At 41.7% G+C, this 21510-nt stretch overlaps 2 protein-coding genes across 3 annotated transcripts in view; both read left to right on the top strand.

Moving 5' to 3' along the window:
- LOC143805234 (uncharacterized) overlaps positions 1 to 18277 on the top strand; it is a 660557-nt gene extending 642280 nt beyond the window's left edge. The window contains exons 69-71 of one of the 2 annotated variants that reach the window (XM_077284263.1): positions 2436 to 2534; positions 17019 to 17121; positions 17259 to 18277. The gene's annotated coding sequence lies outside the window, so the exon portion shown is untranslated. Of the gene's footprint in view, positions 1 to 2435; positions 2535 to 17018 lie in introns of both variants that reach the window. The other variant, XM_077284264.1, reaches the window with a different exon arrangement.
- On the top strand, positions 743 to 15078 carry ZBTB43 (zinc finger and BTB domain containing 43). Its single transcript, XM_077284302.1, has 2 exons — positions 743 to 817; positions 3133 to 15078. Exon 2 carries the CDS (start codon positions 3156 to 3158, stop codon positions 4563 to 4565), a length of 1410 nt encoding a protein of 469 aa, XP_077140417.1. The 5' UTR covers positions 743 to 817; positions 3133 to 3155; the 3' UTR covers positions 4566 to 15078.
- Positions 18278 to 21510: the final 3233 nt, after the last annotated feature.

Below are 21510 nucleotides of genomic sequence, written 5' to 3' on the forward strand. Positions count from 1 at the left end.
TGGACACTATAGACTGGGGGTATTGTGAGGTCTGAACACTATATACTAGGGGTAACGTGAGCTCAGGACACTATAGACTGGGGGTAACGTGAGGTCTGGACACTATAGACTGGGGGTAACGTGAGGTCTGGACACTATAGACTGGGGGTAACGTGAGGTCTGGACACTATAGACTGGGGGTAACGTGAGGTCTGGACGCTATAGACTGGGGGTAACGTGAGGTCTGGACGCTATAGACTGGGGGTAACGTGAGGTCTGGACACTATAGACTGGGGGTAACGTGAGGTCTGGACGCTATAGACTGGGGGTAACGTGAGGTCTGGACACTATAGACTGGGGGGAATCGTGCCATCAATGTAACATCTTTGTCAGATTTGTCTGTTCTTATTGATGGGCAGATTACTGGCCCCTTTAATCAGTTGCATCACAAAACAAACCCTGCCATTCAGTCCCGGTAGCTGTTATGTATCTTCCCTAGGCCGTGCACTACTTTGCTCCTTCTTCCACCCTCCATTCCTATAAGTACCGCTCCCCGCGGGTTCTGACGCTCCACATGTGCAGTTTCCCATCGGTTGCTGGAACCCTGTCTATAGCTTCTGTCCATGAAACCAGGCTGAGAGGGGCGGAGCCGCAGAAGCAGCCGCTCCTCCTGTCAGCAGCGAAAGGGTTTTACGTGTGCCGGAAGAGGCGGAGCTCTGCCCGGCAGATGCGGAAGTGCTCCCGTCAGTCGCGGCCTGAGAGCGATGTGAGCACTTCCGGCGGCTGGAGGTGTCCGAACCCCGGGCTGAGATGTGAGGAGAGGCCACTGCCGGGGCAGGTAGTGTAATTATGGCGCCTGATACTTGTAGAAATATAGATAATGCTACAACATAGAGATATTAGGCCGGTGTTAGACTTGTAATAGAATGTATATATATATATATATATATATATATATATATATATATATATATAGACACAATCACATAACTGTAGTGTCACAATCCTGCATGGCTGTAGGTATTATATACCTGGTTACACATGTATGTAACGTGTGTCAGTGTATCTGTCACGTTGTGTCTGATATTGACGGCGGTGGTCAGTCTGTACACCCGTATTGCTGGGTACAGACTTGTAACTCAGTCAATGTGCGCCGTCAATATTGCGCTCACTCTGGGGTTTCCATGGCAGCACCAACACCATCACATTCAATCTCTTCACATCACGTTAGAGCCGGCCATGATGATGAGCAGAATGATAAAGATTCCAATATAACGTGCATTTTATTCATTTCAATCCCTGGTGTTTGTATGAAAGAGTCCAGTGTCAATAACTGATAGGTCCACCGAGGACTCATCCATAGAATCACAGGGATTTCAATGAATAAACTACAACTTTTACCAAAACTTTCCCCACAGGAATTTTTCATCAATCTGATCAGCTCTATAATATCCGGCCTGCAGATCAGAGACATGACAGGTTCCCTTTAAATGAATGTGTAAAAGTTTGTAAAGTTCATATGTTTCTCTACTGGATTCCCTTGCCCCTAGTTATGCCTTCTGAATTAATGCGAAAAGAACACTCTTCTGGCACATGTCGGGTCTATGGCTACAGTTTATACGTGCACCCATTTGTGAATGAGGCCCAGCACATATGGCTACGCTCTCATGATTATTTTTCTAGGTGGAGGAAATGATGTGAGAGAGACTATTGCAGTTGTGGCACACATTATATTACACGTTTTTGTAGGTGAAGTTGTTCCTAGCAAAGTATTAAATCGTATATCTACTTTGACACGCATTCTATTGCTCCATTTGAAATGAAGCAACTGTGTAAGCAGTCCTATATAAAAATCCATTGTTTTGTGTATACAGATACGGCTCTTAAGCTATGCTTCTATGGTTTCAGACTACAACCCAATCCAGTGTGGTTAGTTTCTGCAGTCCCTACTAATCTACTGAATGCATGTTGGCAATAAGCAGAGAAGAGGCAGGAGGGAGTAATACTTACCTGCAGGAGCAGACTACTTGGGGTGTATTTGTAGTCTGTATCCGTGGAAACAGATAAGACTGCATAGGAGCAATACTACACTGTGCAAAAAGAAAAGTCTCAAAACGTTTCAAACGTGGTATTCCCAACAAATCAAGCTATGCCTTTTCTACAAGATAAGTGCTAATTTGCTGATCGCTGGGGGTCCCACCCCCATCTTGAATGGAAAGGTAATTTTAGCAGTAACATGAACAGTGATTTGGGTAGAGGTAGAGCATGCGCACCATTCAGGATGGGGCTGTTGATCCCAGTGATCAGACTACCAGCCATCAGCAGGTCACCTCTATCCTTTGAAGAGTGGATAACTTTTTTTTTTTTTGGAGGGGTGGGGGGAGAAACCTTTAATGGGATCATATATTTGCTTGAATACTAACTGTTTTGTCTTTATTATTATTTTCCACTTCTAGTTTTGCAGAAATTGCACTTGTGCCAGTGGATTGGGTTGGAAAATGTGAGTGCACATTGACCTTCAGGAAGTACAAGGCTAATTCATGTCTGCACAGTAGGTCAGTCATTGCCAGTAGTACCGTGGTCACATTGTTATATAGCGACATTGATCATAGCATTTGTGTCATCTCCCAAAACAGGGACAGCGTGCCACCAGAACTGCATGATGGGGATTTTTACTTTAGTTTAGGAATGAACATTGTGTACAACTGGTTTGTGCACCAGTCACTTTGGAATAGAGACCATTCACAAGTGGGATTGTCAGGGGAATCTACAGTAAGTCACTATTAACTCATTAGGTTAAGTCGGGTCATCCTAAGACTTTCCGTTCTTGGCTCTTCCAGTCCATCTGTCCTAATAGCTCCAGTGCATGTGTAATATCTCCTATGTATGAACAAATCCAAAACAACCAATATCTAAAGCTAATTTCTAGTTCACAGTGTGAATTGGGTGCATCGCTTGGATATCTCTTCTCACGGCCAGAGACAATAAATTGACTGGTATTTGCCTAAGCTCATTAACATTTCTCATGAATGGTGGCAAGATCATTTATCATCTATTTAGTGCAAAAGGAGGATAAATTATGTCTGTGGGATATCCCCTTTAACTTTGTACCTGTTAAGTGTGTTCACTAGTTCTGTGTTATTTTCCTTGCAGAACTTCAAAGCACTTGTGATGAAATGGAGCCTGGAATGAACTCTTTCCGCGTCGAGTTTCCCGATTTCTCAAATACCATCCTTCAGAAGCTAAATCAGCAGCGCCAGTTGGGTCAGTTATGTGACATTTCCATTGTGGTACAAGGCCACCTCTTCCGTGCCCACAAAGCCGTCTTAGCAGCTAGCTCCCCATATTTCTGCGACCAGGTTTTGCTTAAGAACAGCAGGAGGGTGGTACTTCCTGACGTCATGAATCCGCGGGTGTTTGAGAACATCCTCTTGTCCTCATACACTGGAAGGCTCGCTTTACCACCTCAGGAGATTGTGAGTTATCTGACAGCAGCCAGTTTCCTTCAGATGTGGCATGTCGTAGACAAGTGCACAGAGCTCCTGGAAGGTAACCCAACGCTTCTGTGTCAGAAGTCCAATCTCAGTAATGACCACCAGTCCCCCAGCAGCAGCAACTACAATGGTCTCAACGAAAACTTTGATCTTGGTTCGTGTGCCCAGCCGGAATTCAGGAAGGGTGAAGACTTACGGGATGGTGAGAATGAAGAAGAGAGTCCAAAGGATGATGAGCTGTCTTCTCAACTCACTGAACACGAGTATCTGCCCAGTAACTCCTCCACAGAACATGATCAGCTGAGTACAGAGATGACCAGCCAAGATGGTGAAGAAGGTGCCAGCGACAGTGCCGACTATCACTACCCTCGTCCTCTGTACATCAAGCCAAGCATCATGTCTCACAAACGATGGGTCCACATAAAGCCTGAAAGGTTTGAGCAGGAATGTGAAGGTGTTGAGGTGCACCCACCCTTTGAGGAACATGTCTCTGAGTCTGTCAACTTAGCCCAGGTGGATCCTCCAATCCAGACTTCAGGCGTTGTAGACACCTTTGACTTCTGTAATAAGAAGAGCGCAGAGCCGGAAGGACATAGTAGTGGCGGCGGCAGCAACAACAACCGTTATGACGACCATGTTGATTTTTATGGGGCTTCTATGGAAGAGTTTTCAGGAGAACGTGAGGAACATCTTGAGAGACATGTCACCGAAAATACCTCAGGAGGTTTTGGGGAAGGCTTAGACGTTTCTACAGGTATTAAAGAAGAAACATCATCCTCTGGCTTCACTGCAGTAGTATATAAACTGTATCCTTGCCAATGTGGTAAAAGCTTTACACACAAGAGCCAACGGGATAGACACATGAGCATGCACCTCGGACTGCGACCTTATGGATGTGGGGTTTGCGGTAAGAAGTTCAAAATGAAGCATCACTTGGTAGGCCACATGAAGATACACACCGGGATAAAGCCTTATGAGTGTAATATATGTGGCAAGCGGTTTATGTGGCGGGACAGTTTTCACCGACACGTAACTTCTTGCACCAAGTCCTACCATGCTTCGAAAGGAGAACAGCCCCAGGCCGAAAGTTGAATATGCCCGTGTATTTTTTTTTTTTTTAATACTCCTGTACATTTAAAAGCATCTCTCCATAAGCACATGGCTCGGCAAACACTATAAAAATATGTACAAGCAATAAGCAAATTAGAATCTGCAATAGTAATTTCAATTTGGTGCCTGCTATTGTAACAAGATTTCACATCCAAAACTGATGGCATATTGCTAGAAGAAAAATTATAAGACTATGTGACCTATTCTAAAAGAAGAATGTCACATATTCTATCAAATACATTTTCAGAACACTTCTGTGTTGCAAAAAAAAAAAAAAAAATTAAAGGGGTTGTTCCATGCAGACAACACCTTTTTTTTTAAATCAGCTGATCTGGGGACAAGACAGCTGGCTATGCAGTATTACTGCAACAGCCACTGCTGGAAAATTGTAGTATTACACGCTAGCGAAATACATATGCACAGTTATAGTCAACCAGACTGAATGCCCCTACTGTACTAAGGTATATGGGAAAGCGGCCACACAGTTACCCCAATTATGTGTTATCAAGATTGTGGTGTCACAATAGTAAATGGTACAAATACCCATGAAGGGCCCTATTTATTTTTGTCAGCTTTTTATTGTCTTGCTCTTTTTTCTTTTTTGCATCCTATTCATCTTTCCAATTGTGCCTTTTTTAAGTCATGTTTTTATGTGTCACTATGGGTAGAGTTTAGGGTTTTCATATGTTTTTGCCTAATTCATCATTCGCGACTTTTCAAAAAATTGCAAATGTTCTCTAGAATACAACCCCTCACCCCACCCCTTGTCTTCCCTTTGGGGTACGATTAGTAAGACTTTAGCAGAGCATGCACCTTTTTTGCTCTAAACTCTCAAAACAGGTTAAAGACAGAGATAAAAAAAACATTTTTGATTTCAGCACCATTTAAATGAATTTGATGGAAAAAAAACAACAACTCATGAACGAATACCATAAAACAGAATATGAAAAGTGATTTGAAAACTTGCAATGATGAATCGGGCCCAAACTGTTACATTTATTTATTTTTATTATGTTGGATTACAGAAAAATCCAAAACAAATGAAAAATATTTATTCAGATTTTTTTTTTCCTGAATATTGAATTAGTGGTATTGTTTTAAGATTCCACGCTTTTGCATTATATTATCAGTACAAAAAAAATTCTGCTTTTATGTGACGTAAGGAGACAAAGAAAAAAAAGCTTTAGTTTTTTGGGTAATCTTTTGCCAAGTCACAATAGCAAGTACCAAATTCAGAGCCAGAACATCCTCTCATATACCTGGTTCGACCATTTGTTCAATCCTGTCACCTGGTGAAAAACATAACCTATACTTGACCACAGTGACGTGTATCACTTTCTACTTTACTGGGAATAATTCCCAGTTTCTAACACAGAAACCCGTGAAACTGTGATTTTTAGGTTTTTATTATTATTTTTATTTATAAGAGAACTAGTTGCACCTTTAATTTGTGGGCACTGTAATCTACAATGCACCATATAAAACTTTTTTTTTAATCGCAATAGTTGGAAGACGTGTATGTAATAATATTACTGGATCCAGATCCAGGTCGGACTCTAGTCTTTTTTTTTTTTTTTTTTCTTAATTCTTTCGCAAATAATTTCATTTTAGCACTTTCCAAATATATTACAACATTGTGTGACCGTGTAAAATGAAAGCATTGGGTAACAGCAAAAAAAAAAAAATCCAGCTTTTGTCTGGGGGACAAAATTTTTCCAGTTATGTAATTCCCAATGATCAACTGGTGGTTTGCTCCTGCACATACTGGTTCCAGTTAGTGGTTGTCACAACCTGCCTAGGAGCATGTGTAAGAAATGACTCACTGCACATATTCGTGCAATGCCGCTTCCTGGGCTGGTCATGGCAGCTGCTGAATTAATGGAGGCCTGCTAGAAGACACCCATTTAACTGACGGGGGTCACTAAAGTGAGAATTTAGGGGAAGGTCTGTTTGGGTGAGAAAAAGTAGGGTTAGGAAGGACATTGTAAGTTTTGGGGTGTAACAGCCCTTTTTTTAACACTTTTTGAAGACTCAGAGGTGGTATTTGCCAATCGTCATACCAGTTAGTAGGCGAGTCTTGCTTGTTCCCACTCTATGGTGTATACCCCTTGTATTCCTACAGGCCCTAATTTTATAGGACCATCCTTTTCTAAACTGGTTTGGTGCTGTCCCAGTCTAAGTAATCCCCCCCATCACCGATTATTGCTGCTTAGTAGTCCACAAATTTGGTATCGTGCAATGGTCTCCTTAGTGGTACCTATGGATGAGTGATCTGCAATCTGACAATTGTACATTAGTTCTTATGTGACAGATGACTTTTTATCTTCTCCTATGTTTCTGGACGTAAGCTAATAACGATAGCACTTACTTGATTATGATAGTTGATTAAGGGTGTTTGAGACTTTGTCAAACTTAAGAATTGTTTCCTGTTTTTTTTTTGCTATTGGAGCAGGTCTTGAAGATAAAAAGAAAAATAATGTAGCGTAACTCTGTTTTGACTGGTGCCATGATGGTGTAGTCACGTGTGGTGTAAGCTAGCACACTGTAAAGAGGGGTGTCGCTTTTAAAAATGATTTTGCAGCTACCGTATTATCTAGATATAAAGTATACTTTATGTACCACTTTACTTCTATGTCTACTCCAATCACATCTAAAGCTGCATCCTGAATTCTGCTGATTTCTATCACTTGTAATTCACCCATAGTGTCTTGTCAGACACTACAGACACTACACATTACTTGAAATGACTGCTTAGCTCTTGGTTTAAATTGTAGCTCTCAGAAGGACATGCGTCATCATTTGTGAGCTAGGAAATTGCAGAATTAGAAATGCAGCGCTGGATTTAACTGGAAGATAAATGGTGTAGTGCAAGATCAGTATAGCTACATACTAAATATCAGATTATAATCTAGTCTAGACTTGATTGTAGACGTTTAGATTCCCAGTGCAATTTTTTTTTCTTTCAGAAGTGTAGTTAAAGCTAATCTGTCAGGATTGTATATAAGGGCAGCACAGGATTGGAGATGAGCGAATATTTCAATATTTGGTTCGGATTACAATCGCCATATTTGCTGAACATAGCCAAACACCATTGAAGTCAATGGGAGTACAGATGAGCAAATATGTTCAGAAACAATAGTCAAACATAAAATTGGTACAAATGTGGTACAAGTATGGCAAATTCGGATTTGGCCATCATTTTCTGAACATATTTGCTCATCTCTACACAGGATAACGGGTGCACTGAGCTCATGATAAAAGTTTTTAAATAGATTTTAATCTTTTATTTTTATGTAAGTTGTTAGGTCTCCGGAGAAAGCCTGTGAGTCTTTTATCTCTGGCTTCTCTGAGTCCTGCACCACTGCCCGCTAGTGGAGAGCTTGTGAGTCCTGCGTGTCCCATCCACTAATAGAGAGCCTGTGAGTCATGCATATCCCGTCCACTAATAGAGAGCTTGCAAATCCTGCATATCCCGTCCACTAATAGAGAGCCTGTGAGTCATGCATATCATGTCCACTAATAACCTGTAAGTTCTGCATATCCCATCCACTAATAGAGAGCCTGCGGGTCCAGCATATCCTGTCCTCTAATAGCCTGTGAGTTCTGCATATCCCATCCACTAATAGAGAGCCTGCGGGTCCTGCATATCCTGTCCTCTAATAGCCTGTAAGTTCTGCATATCCTGTCTACTAATAGCCTGTGAGTTCTGCATATCCCGTCTACTAATAGAGAGCCTGTGAATCCTGGATATCCCGCCACTAATAGAGAGCTTGCGAGTCCTGCATATCCCATCTACTAATAGAGAGCCTGTAAGTTCTGCATATCCTGTCCACTAATAGCCTGTGAGTTCTGTATATCCCGCCCACTAATAGAGAGCCTGTGAGTCCAGCATATCCTGTCCACTAATAGAGAGCCTGTGAGTCCAGCATATCCTGTCCACTAATAGAGAGCTTGCGAGTCCTGCATATCCCATCCACTAATAGAGAGCCTGTAAGTTCTGCATATCCTGTCCACTAATAGCCTGTGAGTCCTGCATATCCCGTCCACTAATAGCCTGTGAGTTCTTAATATCCCATCCACTAATAGAGAGCCTGAGTCCAGCATATCCTGTCCACTAATAGAGAGCCTGTAAGTTCTGCATATCCTGTCCACTAATAGAGAGCCTGTAAGTTCTGCATATCCTGTCCACTAATAGCCTGTGAGTCCTGCATATCCCGTCCACTAATAGCCTGCGAGTCCTGCATATCCCATCCACTAATAGAGAGCCTGTAAGTTCTGCATATCCTGTCCACTAATAGCCTGTGAGTTCTGTATATCCCGCCCACTAATAGAGAGCCTGTGAGTCCAGCATATCCTGTCCACTAATAGAGAGCCTGTGAGTCCAGCATATCCTGTCCACTAATAGAGAGCCTGTGAGTCCAGCATATCCTGTCCACTAATAGAGAGCCTGTAAGTTCTGCATATCCTGTCTACTAATAGCCTGTGAGTTCTGCATATCCCATCCACTAATAGAGAGCCTGTAAGTTCTGCATATCCTGTCTACTAATAGAGAGCCTGTGAGTCCTGCATATCCCGCCACTAATAGAGAGCCTGCGAGTCCTGCATATCCCATCCACTAATAGAGAGCCTGTAAGTTCTGCATATCCTGTCCACTAATAGCCTGTGAGTCCTGCATATCCCGTCCACTAATAGCCTGTGAGTTCTTAATATCCCGTCCACTAATAGAGAGCCTGTGAGTCCTGCATATCCCGCCACTAATAGAGAGCCTGCGAGTCCTCCATATCCCATCCACTAATAGAGAGCCTGTAAGTTCTGCATATCCTGTCTACTAATAGCCTGTGAGTTCTGCATATCCTATCTACTAATAGAGAGCCTGTGAGTCCTGCATATGCCGCCACTAATAGAGAGCTTGCGAGTCCTGCATATCCCGCCACTAATAGAGAGCCTGCGAGTCCTGCATATCCCGTCTACTAATAGAGAGCCTGTGAGTCCTGCATATCTCGTCCACTAATAGCCTGTGAGTTCTTAATATCCCGTCCACTAATAGAGAGCCTGTGAGTCCTTCATATCCCGCCACTAATAGAGAGCTTGCGAGTCCTGCATATCCCATCCACTAATAGAGAGCCTGTAAGTTCTGCATATCCTGTCCACTAATAGCCTGTGAGTCCTGCATATCCCGTCTACTAATAGAGAGCCTGTGAGTCATGCATATCCCGTCCACTAATAGAGAGCCTGTAAGTTCTGCATATCATGTCCACTAATAGCCTGTGATTTCTGCATATCCCGTCCACTAAGAGAGCCTGCGAGTCCTGCATATTCCGTTCACTAATAGAGAGCCTGCGAGTCCTGCATATCCTGCCACTAATAGAGAGCCTGCGAGTCCTGCATATCCCATCCACAAATAGAGAACCTGTAAGTTCTGCATATCCTGTCCACTAATAGCCTGTGAGTCCTGCAAATCCCGTCCACTAATAGAGAGCCTGTGAGTCCTGCATATCCCGCCACTAATAGAGAGCCTGTGAGTCCTGCATATCTTGTCCACTAATAGAGAGCCTGTAAGTTCTGCATATCCTGTCCACTAATAGAGAGCCTGTAAGTTCTGCATATCCTGTCCACTAATAGCCTGTGAGTCCTGCATATCCCATCTACTAATAGAGAGCCTGTGAGTCATGCATATCACATCCACTAATAGAGAGCTTGCGAATCCTGCATATCCTGTCCACCAAGGCTACTTTCACACTTGCGTCGGTACGGGGCTGTTGCCATGCGTCGGCCCGATGTACCGACGGACGTTGTGAAATAAATGAACAACGGGGGCAGCGGATGCAGTTTTTCAACACATCCGCTGCCCCATTGTAATGTCCGGGGAGGAGGGGGTGGAGTTCCAGCAACTTTGCAGGATGTGTTTTTTCACCAAAACAACGCATTGCAACGTACGTCACACGACGCAAGTGTGAAAGTAGCCTAATAGAGAGCCTGTAAGTAATGCATATCATGTCCACTAATAGCCTGTGATTTCTGCATATCCCGTTCACTAATAAGCCTATAAGTTCTGCATATCCCGTCCACTAAGAGAGCCTGCGAGTCCTGCATATCCCATCCACTAATAGAGAGCCTGCGAGTCCTGCATATCCCGTCCACTAATAGAGAGCCTGCATATCCCGTCCACTAATAGAGAGCCTGTAAGTTCTGCATATCCTGTCCACTAATAGCCTGTGAGTTCTGCATATCATATCCACTAATAGAGAGCCTGTGAGTCCTGCATTTCCCATCCACTAATAGAGAGCCTATGAGTTCTGCATATCCTGTCCACTAATAAAGAGCCTGCAAGTCCTGCATATCCTGTCCACTAATAGAGATCGTGTGAGTCCTTCATATCCCATCCACTAATAGAGCCTGTGACTCCCTCATATCCTGTCCACTAATAGAGAGCCTGTGAGTCCTGCATATCCCGTCCACTAATAGAGAGCCTGTGAGTCCTGCATATCCCATCCACTAATAGAGAGACTGTGATTCTTGCATATCCCATCCACTAATAGAGAGCCTGTGATTCTTGCATATCCCGTCCACTAATAGAGAGCCTGTGAGTCCTGCATATCCCATCCACTAATAGAGAGACTGTGATTCTTGCATATCCCATCCACTAATAGAGAGCCTGTGATTCTTGCATATCCCGTCCACTAATAGAGAGCCTGTGAGTCCTGCATATCCCTTCCACTAATAGAGAGACTGTGATTCTTGCATATCCCATCCACTAATAGAGAGCCTGTGATTCTTGCATATCCCGTCCACTAATAGAGAGCCTGTGAGTCCTGCATATCCCATCCACTAATAGAGAGACTGTGATTCTTGCATATCCCATCCACTAATAGAGAGCCTGTGATTCTTGCATATCCCGTCCACTAATAGAGAGCCTGTGAGTCCTGCATATCCCATCCACTAATAGAGAGACTGTGATTCTTGCATATCCCATCCACTAATAGAGAGCCTGTGATTCTTGCATATCCCGTCCACTAATAGAGAGCCTGTGAGTCCTGCATATCCCATCCACTAATAGAGAGACTGTGATTCTTGCATATCCCATCCACTAATAGAGAGCCTGTGATTCTTGCATATCCCGTCCACTAATAGAGAGCCTGTGAGTCCTGCATATCCCTTCCACTAATTTAGAGAGCGTGTCTTGTATCTCTGTCTATTCTTAGACGAAATCTGTGAGTCTTGAATCCCCGCCCACTAATAGAGACAGGTTGTTATTCCTGCATCCCTGACCCTCTAATCTTGAGTCCTGCATTCCCAGCTCAATAATACAGAACCAAGGAGTCTGACGTACCCTGCCCACTAAGAGAGAGCCTGTGACTCCTGCATACTCCGTCTATTAATAGAGGGCATTTGCAAGCTTATGAGTCCTGCATACCCCGACCACTAATAGAGCTTGTAAGTCCTGCATACCCCGCCCACTAATAGAGCTTGTATGTCCTGGATACCCCACCCAATAATAGAACTTCTGAGTCATGAATACCCCACCAATAGAGCTTGTGAGTCCTTCATGCCCCGCCCACTAATAGAGCGTGCTTGTGAGTCATACATACCCTGCCCACTAAGAAAGAGCTGGTCAGTCCTGCATACCTCGCCCACTAATAGAGCTTGTAAGTCCTGCATACCCCACCCAATAATAGAGCTTGTGAGTCCTGGATACCCCACCAAATTGGGAGCTTCTGAGTCATGAATACCCCATCAATAGAGCTTCTGAGTCCTGCATGCCCCGCCCACTAATAGAGAGAACCTGAGTCCTGTATATCCAACTCCGTAATAGAGAGAGCCTGTGAGTCCTGCACCTTTCTGGCTACACTGAGAGAAGTCCTGCGACTGCTGCCTACCTTACCTAGACAAAATAAAGGTTTTATAACTTTACGTACCAGACTGAGGAGTCACAAGCAGGATTCACAGGCTTTTACTGAGGCAGGACTCCTAGAATTTTCATTGTGAGAGGGAGGGAAGCAGGACTTCAGGTTTCCTCGATGAGTGGTGGAGGGAAGGAGCAGAACTTATAGGCTTTCTCTGTTGATCCTGCCTGATCCTTACATTAGAATACCAAATAAAATCCTAGAAAACGCTCCATCCCTGAGCCCAGCACCTCCTCTGTCCTATGCTACCCTCATATACAGACCTGTTGGCTTTGTAGTGGGCAGAGATGTAATTAAAGAAAGTAAGAATTCTTTACAGCCTGATCTGTGGTATTAATATTCTCCTTCTAGAATTTCTACCGATATTATTATAATTGATATTTGCACAGCTGGCTGAGCCCCTTTTCGGCTTAGCTCTAACCTGTTTACATAACGACAAGAACGTTTTTTAATGTTTATAATATTAAATTGATATGTACTTGTGGTTTGCAGCCCTGACATATCTGGTAGTGTCATCATTGTATGTAACCTATATGGAAGCTTCAGTTTTGTGTTAATAAGCATATTGCTTACTGCTTCTTACTTTTTGCATTTTTCCTTCTCTAATAGAAGCAAGCTCCTTCAGCTCTTGAACAATGGGACACTGTCCTTGATAATGTTCCTAAACTTCCACCTGGCAAGTCCGGGCTCATCATAAAAATAGCGTAAAGTCTGGACCCATGAAAATTGTACAGTAGTGTACAAACTGTGCACATATACAGCTAATGGAGAGGTTGACATGCTGCCACTATAGGTATTATATATGTGGTCTAAGTCTTAAAGGTGTCACCAACCTCTAAGGACTTTTTTTTTACTTCCATGTATTTGATTAAAAAAAAAGCAAACATTTTTGCTATTCAGCTTCATTAAAAATCTTTCATTGTTTTGCTTTTACAGGCTCTTTCCCCCCCTCCCCCACAATGTAAACTTTGATGTGGTCATACATCAGTTGAGAGGAGCGGAGAGCTAGAATCTCACCCATTAGACTGTGGGAATGAGCTCACTGACAGATTCTCAGTTAACCCCATCTACAGCCTGCAATAAACAGTGCAACACAGAGGCTATATATTTTAATGAAGCCCAATTCAAAACATGATTTTTAGCCCAAAATATGTACATTTAAGTAAGGGGAAAAAGTCACCAAAGGTGCACAACCCGTTTTAGATATCTTCCTTTAAAAAAAAAATAATAATAATAATCAGTGAAGGATAGGCATTGACCAAACATTTCTGGTGGGTAGGAGACGACTCCAGCAGCCTTCATAAATTAGTGATGTAGCTCTTCCGACAGTAGAATAATGTCTGTAGCCAACTTTATGGTATTGGTTCACAGCACATCAGCCATGACTGATGAGGCCAAGCCACCCAGTGACTCAGAATGACTGGTAATGGTCATACAGGAAAGATAATGGTAATGGTCAGACATTTCTTGGTATTTATTGCACGCACATCTGCAACTGAAACCCAAGTTACCTGATGGACAGCAGCTGTTAAACACATTGACTGCTTTAGGTAATGTTCCTTTATTATGTTCACAGACCTTGAGATAACGAATGAGTGGCAGCTGAAGGACTCGAAGGAAAAATAGAAAAGCTATATATATTTCAAGTTGTTAAAAATTAGGTGTAGATTTTTTATTTATTTCTAGTGTTTTCCAGAAATCCTTGCAGTGTATATGTGCCTGACAAACGTCCCATTCACTCAACGGAGGCTAGAAGCATGTGTTTTCGGCTTCTGTAAATACATTTATTATGAATAAGCCTCTCTAGCTCAATCTGTATCTGGGTGCTAAGCCTCTTAGGCAGTTCCCAAACCTTTTTATTACCGTATATATACGGTATTTTTTATTTTTATTTTTTTTTAAAGTCCATGTTATTGTTTTGTTTTTATTTACTGGAGCTTTATGGGCACGCTTATAAAGTCGCACATTGTAGGGGACATCCGTTGAAAAAATTAAATCATCTGTGGGTATATCGCCCACATAGACTGAAAATGTGATATGAATGCACCCTAACCTGCCCAGTTATACATGAGCTGCAGATTTATTTGTGCATTACTTCGCAGATTTTCTATTTAGGAGGGTGGAGATGTTGGTTATCGTCCCAATGAGAGTCATAGTACTTTTACTAACTGTCGCGCAGCTTTCCCCCAAAAAAATGGATAAAAAAAATACAAATCAAGGATTCCATTTTTGAAGTCTTTTTGCCCCTTAGTCATAGCTATACAGTGGTGGAGTTTGGGTTTTGTGACAGTCCAGCATTATTTCTGTCAATTAACAGTATTTTTCTTGCACAAAGCATCCCTTGCCGGGTCACACTTCACAGAAAATTTCTATTTTCGAGCCGATGTATTAAAAGGTCATGACTATGCTGTTTCGGACTTATCTAACACTGTAACCTGCTGTATGCGCGAGACTGGATATTTCTGTCTTTAAATGATATTGCTGTTATGAGCGCACAGTCTGTGTAGTTCAATGTCTCGTTATTTTCTTCTTATAGAAGAGACCCAAGCTGTTTTGTATGGCGTGTTAATAAATGTTACCTGTTAACCCGGCCTGGTGTTTGTATTCATTTTTCTCTTGTACATTTAAAGGGGTTGTCAAGGATTAGAAAAAAAATGGCTAATTTCCTCCAAAATCCGCACCACATGTTTTTACTGGTTGTCTAGGTTATTACAGCGCACCTCCACTCACTTCATTTGTGCATTCTAGCAATATCAGATGGACCGCGGTGTTGTTGATTTGTGATGAAGTTAGCCATGTTTCACTGATCCTGAACAATTCATTTATATGGCTTTTCAATCCAGCATAGCCTATGTAAGTAATAAGTAAATGTGCCATCTTCTCCAAGTTGCAAAAATTTCTATTCTATTTCTTATATCAAAAAATTGGAACAGCACAATAATCACTGACGGTGCCAGGCCTCCCAGGCAAAAGTCCAATACTTGCCCAATTTAGACAAAATAAAAAACGAAGGCAGCACTCCAAAATCCTTAAGGTGAAAAAATTAGTAGACTTTATTCAGACCCACATGTCTGGGCAACGTTTCGGCTTCTACTCAGCCTTTGTCAAGGCTTGACAAAGGCTCAGTAGGAGCCGAAACGTTGCCCAGACATGTGGATCTGAATAAAGTCTACTACTTTTCTCACCTTAAGGATTTTGGAGTGCTGCCTTCGTTTTTTATTCTATTCTATTTCTTAGTTACCGTATATCTATTACTGGGAAAATTTGCTATAGTGGATATACTAGATCTAGTCAAGTCCCACATGGATTTACAGCCGGCTTTAGGCTATGTGCCCACTTTGCAGAAATGCTGCGGAAATATCCGCAGCATTTGCGCAACTCCCTGCCGCGGGTAAAACGCATGCGGAATTCGCATGTGTTTTCCCGCAAAACTCAAGCGTTTTGCAAGCGTTTTTAGCTTGCAGAATGCTTGCGCTTGTCAAATTTATTGACAGGTTGGTCACACTTGTCAAGCATAGTGCTTGACAAGTGTGACCAACTTTTTACTATTGATGCTGCCTATGCAGCACCAATAGTAAAAGATAGAATGTTAAAAATGATTAAAAAAAATATGGTTATTCTCACCTCATGACGGCCCCCGATCTCCTCAGTGGCGCTCCCGGTACGTTCCGTTCCCAGGGATGCTTTGCGCGAAGGGCCTTTGTGACGTCATGGTCGCGTGACCGCGACGTCATCTCCGGTGATTTGCGCAATGCATCCCTGGGAACGGAAGCCGCCGCATGCACCGCTGAGAGGCGGGAGGACTCCGGGGGCCATCAGAAGGTAAGTATATCCCTATTTTTTATTTTAATTCTTTTTTTTTTTACAGGAATATGGTAGCCAGGGCCTGGAGGAGAGTCTCCTCTCCTCCAGACCCTCCGTACCATCCGCACATGAAGCGCTTACTTTATGCATGGTGGGCATAGCCACATACGTAAAGTGAGCGTTACAAAGCAATCCTATGGCGGCAGAAATGTGGGCTATGTAGTATTAACGGTGCATGTGCTATTTACTGGCAGGACAAATGTAGTAGGCTGCCGTCACACTAGCAGTATTTGGTCAGTATTTTTCATCAGTATTTGTAAGCCAAAACCAGGAGTGGAACAATTAGAGGAAAAGCATAATAGAAACATATGCACCACTTCTGCATTTATCACCCACTCCTGGTTTTGGCTTACAAATACTGATGAAAAATACTGACCAAATACTGCTAGTGTGACAGCAGCCAAATATAAATATACAGAGGACCAAGAACCTGTGTTTGACATCTATGACTAGACATAACACAGTTATCAGTCTTACCAATTGTCTCCAAGCCATTGCGCTCTAGGTTTTGTGAAAGCAACAACTTTCAAGCGGTCAGAGCATGGTGTAAATTGTGGTTTATTGACTTAAGCAAATATCCTGTGTGAACTCAGGTCTGTAAAGTCTCCTGACAGTAATAATAATTTTTTTAGCTCTTCCTACTTACAGCTTCATGTTTTATCCTCAGGGTATGCACTATACTAAAGAAGCATTCTGCCAAAATAGCTGAAGTCAGACAGATATAGGTGATCTATATAGTTTACCTGCTGGTATCCAAAAGCAGAAATCAGGTACCTATATAATAAGAATAATGATTGTATTTTAACAACTTAACAGTCTGGTTAATAGTTGGTGATCTTTATTGGGATCTGTCAGATTTCACACACCCATGCACTCGACATTTTAGGGGTTATTTTTTTTTATCCAGGTGTTAGAATGGCCAAGTGAAATTGCAGACCTCAATCCAATCGAGAATCTGTGGAAAGAGCTGAAAACTGCTGTTCACAAACGATCTCCATCAAACCTCACTGAGCTCGAGCTGTTTGCCAAGGAAGAATGGGCAAAAATTTCAGTCTCTCAATGTACAAAACTGATAGAGACATACCCCAAGCGACTTGCAGCTGTAATCGCAGAAAAAGATGGCACAACAAAGTATTAAGTTAAAGGGGCCGAATAATATTGCACTCCCCACTTTTCAGATTTTGAATTTCCACAAAAATTTAAAATAATAAATTTCATTCAACATCACAATTGTGTTCCACTTGTTGTTGATTCTTCACTAAAAATTAACATTTGGTATCTTTATATTTGAAGCATGATATGTTGGAAAAGGTTGAAAAGTTCCAGGGGGCCGAATGCTTTCGCAAGGCACTGTATATAGAGAGAGAGAGAGAGTCCAAAGAGTCAGAGGCAGCACACCATTGCAAATGAGTTCAAAAAGTGTTCAAGTTTAATAGCCCATCATGGCGACCTTTCAGCTCATGGAGAGCCTTTCTCAAGCCCTGCAGACAGCGCTGAGCACTCACACAGGGTTAATGCCAGCGTTAACGGACCGCGGTGTAACGCACTCCGTTAATGCAGCTATTAACCCTGTGTGACCAACTTTTTACTATTGATGCTGCGTATGCAGCATCAATAGTAAAAATATCTAATGTTACAAATAATAATAATAGAAAAAAAAAAAAAAAAAAGGTTATTCTTACCATCCGACGTCGCACACTGTCCTCGGGAGATGGCAGTGCAAGCGGCAGGTTCCGGTGCCAAGGATGCTATGCGAGAAGGACCTGCCATGACGTTCATGTGACTACGACGTCATCACAGGTCCTGCGCTCATATTAACCCTGGGTTTGGAAGCTGCCGCGTGCACCGCACACAGGCGTCAGGACTTCAAGGGGCCTTCGGAAGGTGAGTATATGTTTATTTTTTATTTTAAAGGGACTCTGTCACTTGAATTTGGCGGGACCAGTTTTGGGTCATATGTGCATGCTGGCTGCAATATTGGATTGAAGTTCATTCTCTGTCCTCCATAGTACACGCCTGCGTAAGGCAATATTGCCTTGCGCAGGCGTGTACTTCAGAGGACAGAGAATGAACTTCAATCCAATATTGCGGCCAGCATGCAGCCAGCGGGTAAGGAAAGGGTGAATCAAACACCCGAAAACCCCGCCCATATGACCCAAAACTGGTCCCGCCAAATTCAGGTGACAGGCTCCCTTTAAGTCTTTTTTAACCACACATATATTGCCCACATTGCTATATACTGCGTGGGCTCTGTTATATACTACATCTCTGTGCTATATACTATGTAGCTGGGCAATATACAACGTGACTGTGCAATATACTTCGTACTCTGTGTTACATACTACGTAGCTGTGCAATATACTATGTGGCTGTGTTGGTTCTGTTATATACTACGTAGACTGTGCAATATACTATGTGGCTCTGTTTTATACTACGTGGCTGTGCAATATACTACGTAGCTATGCAATATACTACGTGCCTCTACACTACGTGGCTATGTTATAGACTACGTGGCTCTGCTATATACTACGTCGCTGACCAATATACTGCATAGCTGTGCAATACACTACGTGACTGTGTTATATACTACGTGGCTGTGCAATATACTACGTGGCTGTGCAATATACTACGTGGCTCTACAATATACTACATGGCTATGTTATATACTATGTGGCTCTGCTATATACTACATGGCCGACCAATATGCTACGTGCTTGTGCAATACACTACGTGGCTATGTTATATACTACGTCGGTTGTGTTATATACTACTTCACTGTGCAACATAGTACGTAGCCTGTGCTATATACTACGTACATATTCTAGAATACCCGATATGTTAGAATCGGGCCACCATCTAGTAACTACTATAATACTGTACCGTAAATACTACAACACTAAAGAGATAGATTGAGGAAACAATTCGAACACACCTCATGGTACTTACTTGAGACACTTTATAATCGGGTTCCAATAACATAGTCATTCATGTTATGTGAGAGTTCAGTTCGCACACGGTGGGGACGGGAGGGAGATGATGTTGTTTACTTTTTGGTTAAGTGTTAAATTCATGGTATTTGTTGGATATCATTGCCTGTATGTACTACTATGCATTTAATAAACAGAGTTTATAAAAAAAAAAAAAAAAAGAATGTAATCATTATAATACTGCCCCTATGTACAAGAATATAACTACTATAATGCTGCCCTATATGTACAAAAATATAGCTTCTACAATACTGCTTGTATGTACAAGAATGTAACTACTATAATACTGCTCTTATGCTATATAAAAAAGATTATTTATGTAAAAGATTGTAATTACTATAATACTGCTCTTATGTATAAGAATGTAACTACTATAATACTGCTCCCTATGTACAAGAATATAACTAGTATAATACCGCCCTCTATGTACAAGAATATAACTACTGTAATACTGCTCTTATGTACAAGAATGTAACTACTATAATACTGCTCCATATGTCCAAGAATATAACTACTGTAATACTGCTCCCTATGTACAAAAATATAACTACTATAATACCGCCCTCTATGTACAAGAATATAACTACTATAATACTGCCTCTATGTACAAGAATGTAACCACTATAATACTGCCCCGATGTACAAGAATATAACCACTATAATACTTTTCCTATGTACAAGAATATAACTACTGTAATACTGCCAACTATGCACAAGAATATAACTAGTATAATACTGCCCGTATGTACAAGAATATAACTACTATAATACTGCTCCCCATGCACAAGAATATAACTACTATAATACTGACCCTGTGTACAAGAATATAACTACTATAATACTGCTCCTACGTACAAGAATATAACTAATACTGCCGCTATGTACAAGAATATAACTACTATAATAGTGCCCCTATATACCAGAATATAGCTACTATAATACTGCCCCCTATGTACAAGAATATAACTACTATAATACTGCTCCCCATGCACAAGAATATAACTACTATAATACTGACCCTGTGTACAAGAATATAACTACTATAATACTGCTCCTATGTACAAGAATATAACTAATACTGCCGCTATGTACAAGAATATAACTACTATAATACTGCCCCCTATGTACAAGAATATAACTACTATAATACTGCCCCTATGTACAAGAATATAACTAATACTGCCTCCTATGTACAAGAATATACTATAATACTGTCCCTTATGCTCAGAAATGCAACTACTACATCACTGCCGCCTATGTACAATAATTTTGATGTAGTGTATCATCTTTGTGTAGTAGTTGTGCAGAGTGATTAAACATTTAATTCTGGCGATAATTTACATGAGCTGTATGTTGTTCAGGGCCCGTTACACCCACGTTCGCTGGTACACAGAGGTAGAATAAGGACAGGGTACACCTCCATAGACACACACCCATCATACTGCACTACCTGTCCTGCAGCCTCTGCAACAACATGGGAAAAGGAAAGACTCTGACTCCACATGAAGCAGCCCTGGATTAGCTGAGCAGTGGGAATTTTGTATCTGTTCCTTTGAAAAACATAGCACTTTACCCGGCCGTGACCTTACCGTCCTTCACACCAGCTGTAAAAACTGATCTCTCACCATAAACCTGGAGTGGATATTTGCTCAAATAATAAGAAAAAGAGCAGTGTAAATTTTCAGACTGGTCACAAGCTACACGCTCTGCGTGTATGTATCTAATTATATAAAACTCCATTAATCCGGCACAAGATAATTTTTTCGCAGAAGATTTGCAAAATTGTTTTTTATTTTAGATGTATTGGTGCAATTAAAAATCATTGCAAAAGTTTACATATCCATGAAAATAGTCTGAAAATTCAGCATATAGATTCTAGGGGGTGGCATGACGAAATAAGGTGCCTGTCATCCTTATAGTGATGTGAGTATTAAAATAGATCAATAGCAATTATTATTGTAGAATGAGTATGGTAGTTTAGGGGAAGCTTTCTGCCTATCTGTATATGCATAAGCCAACATGGACACAACATTACAATATACCGTATATCAAAGTAACCAAAGAACATTTACCAGAGGCCATACAATAGCAACACAATTTTATTGGGGGCCATTAATTTCTCCTCATGGATTCAGCTTTTGTATGGCTAGATTCACACTAGCGTTTTGCTGA

The sequence above is a fragment of the Ranitomeya variabilis genome, chromosome 2, assembly GCF_051348905.1.
Source record: "Ranitomeya variabilis isolate aRanVar5 chromosome 2, aRanVar5.hap1, whole genome shotgun sequence".
NCBI lineage: Eukaryota > Metazoa > Chordata > Amphibia > Anura > Dendrobatidae > Ranitomeya > Ranitomeya variabilis.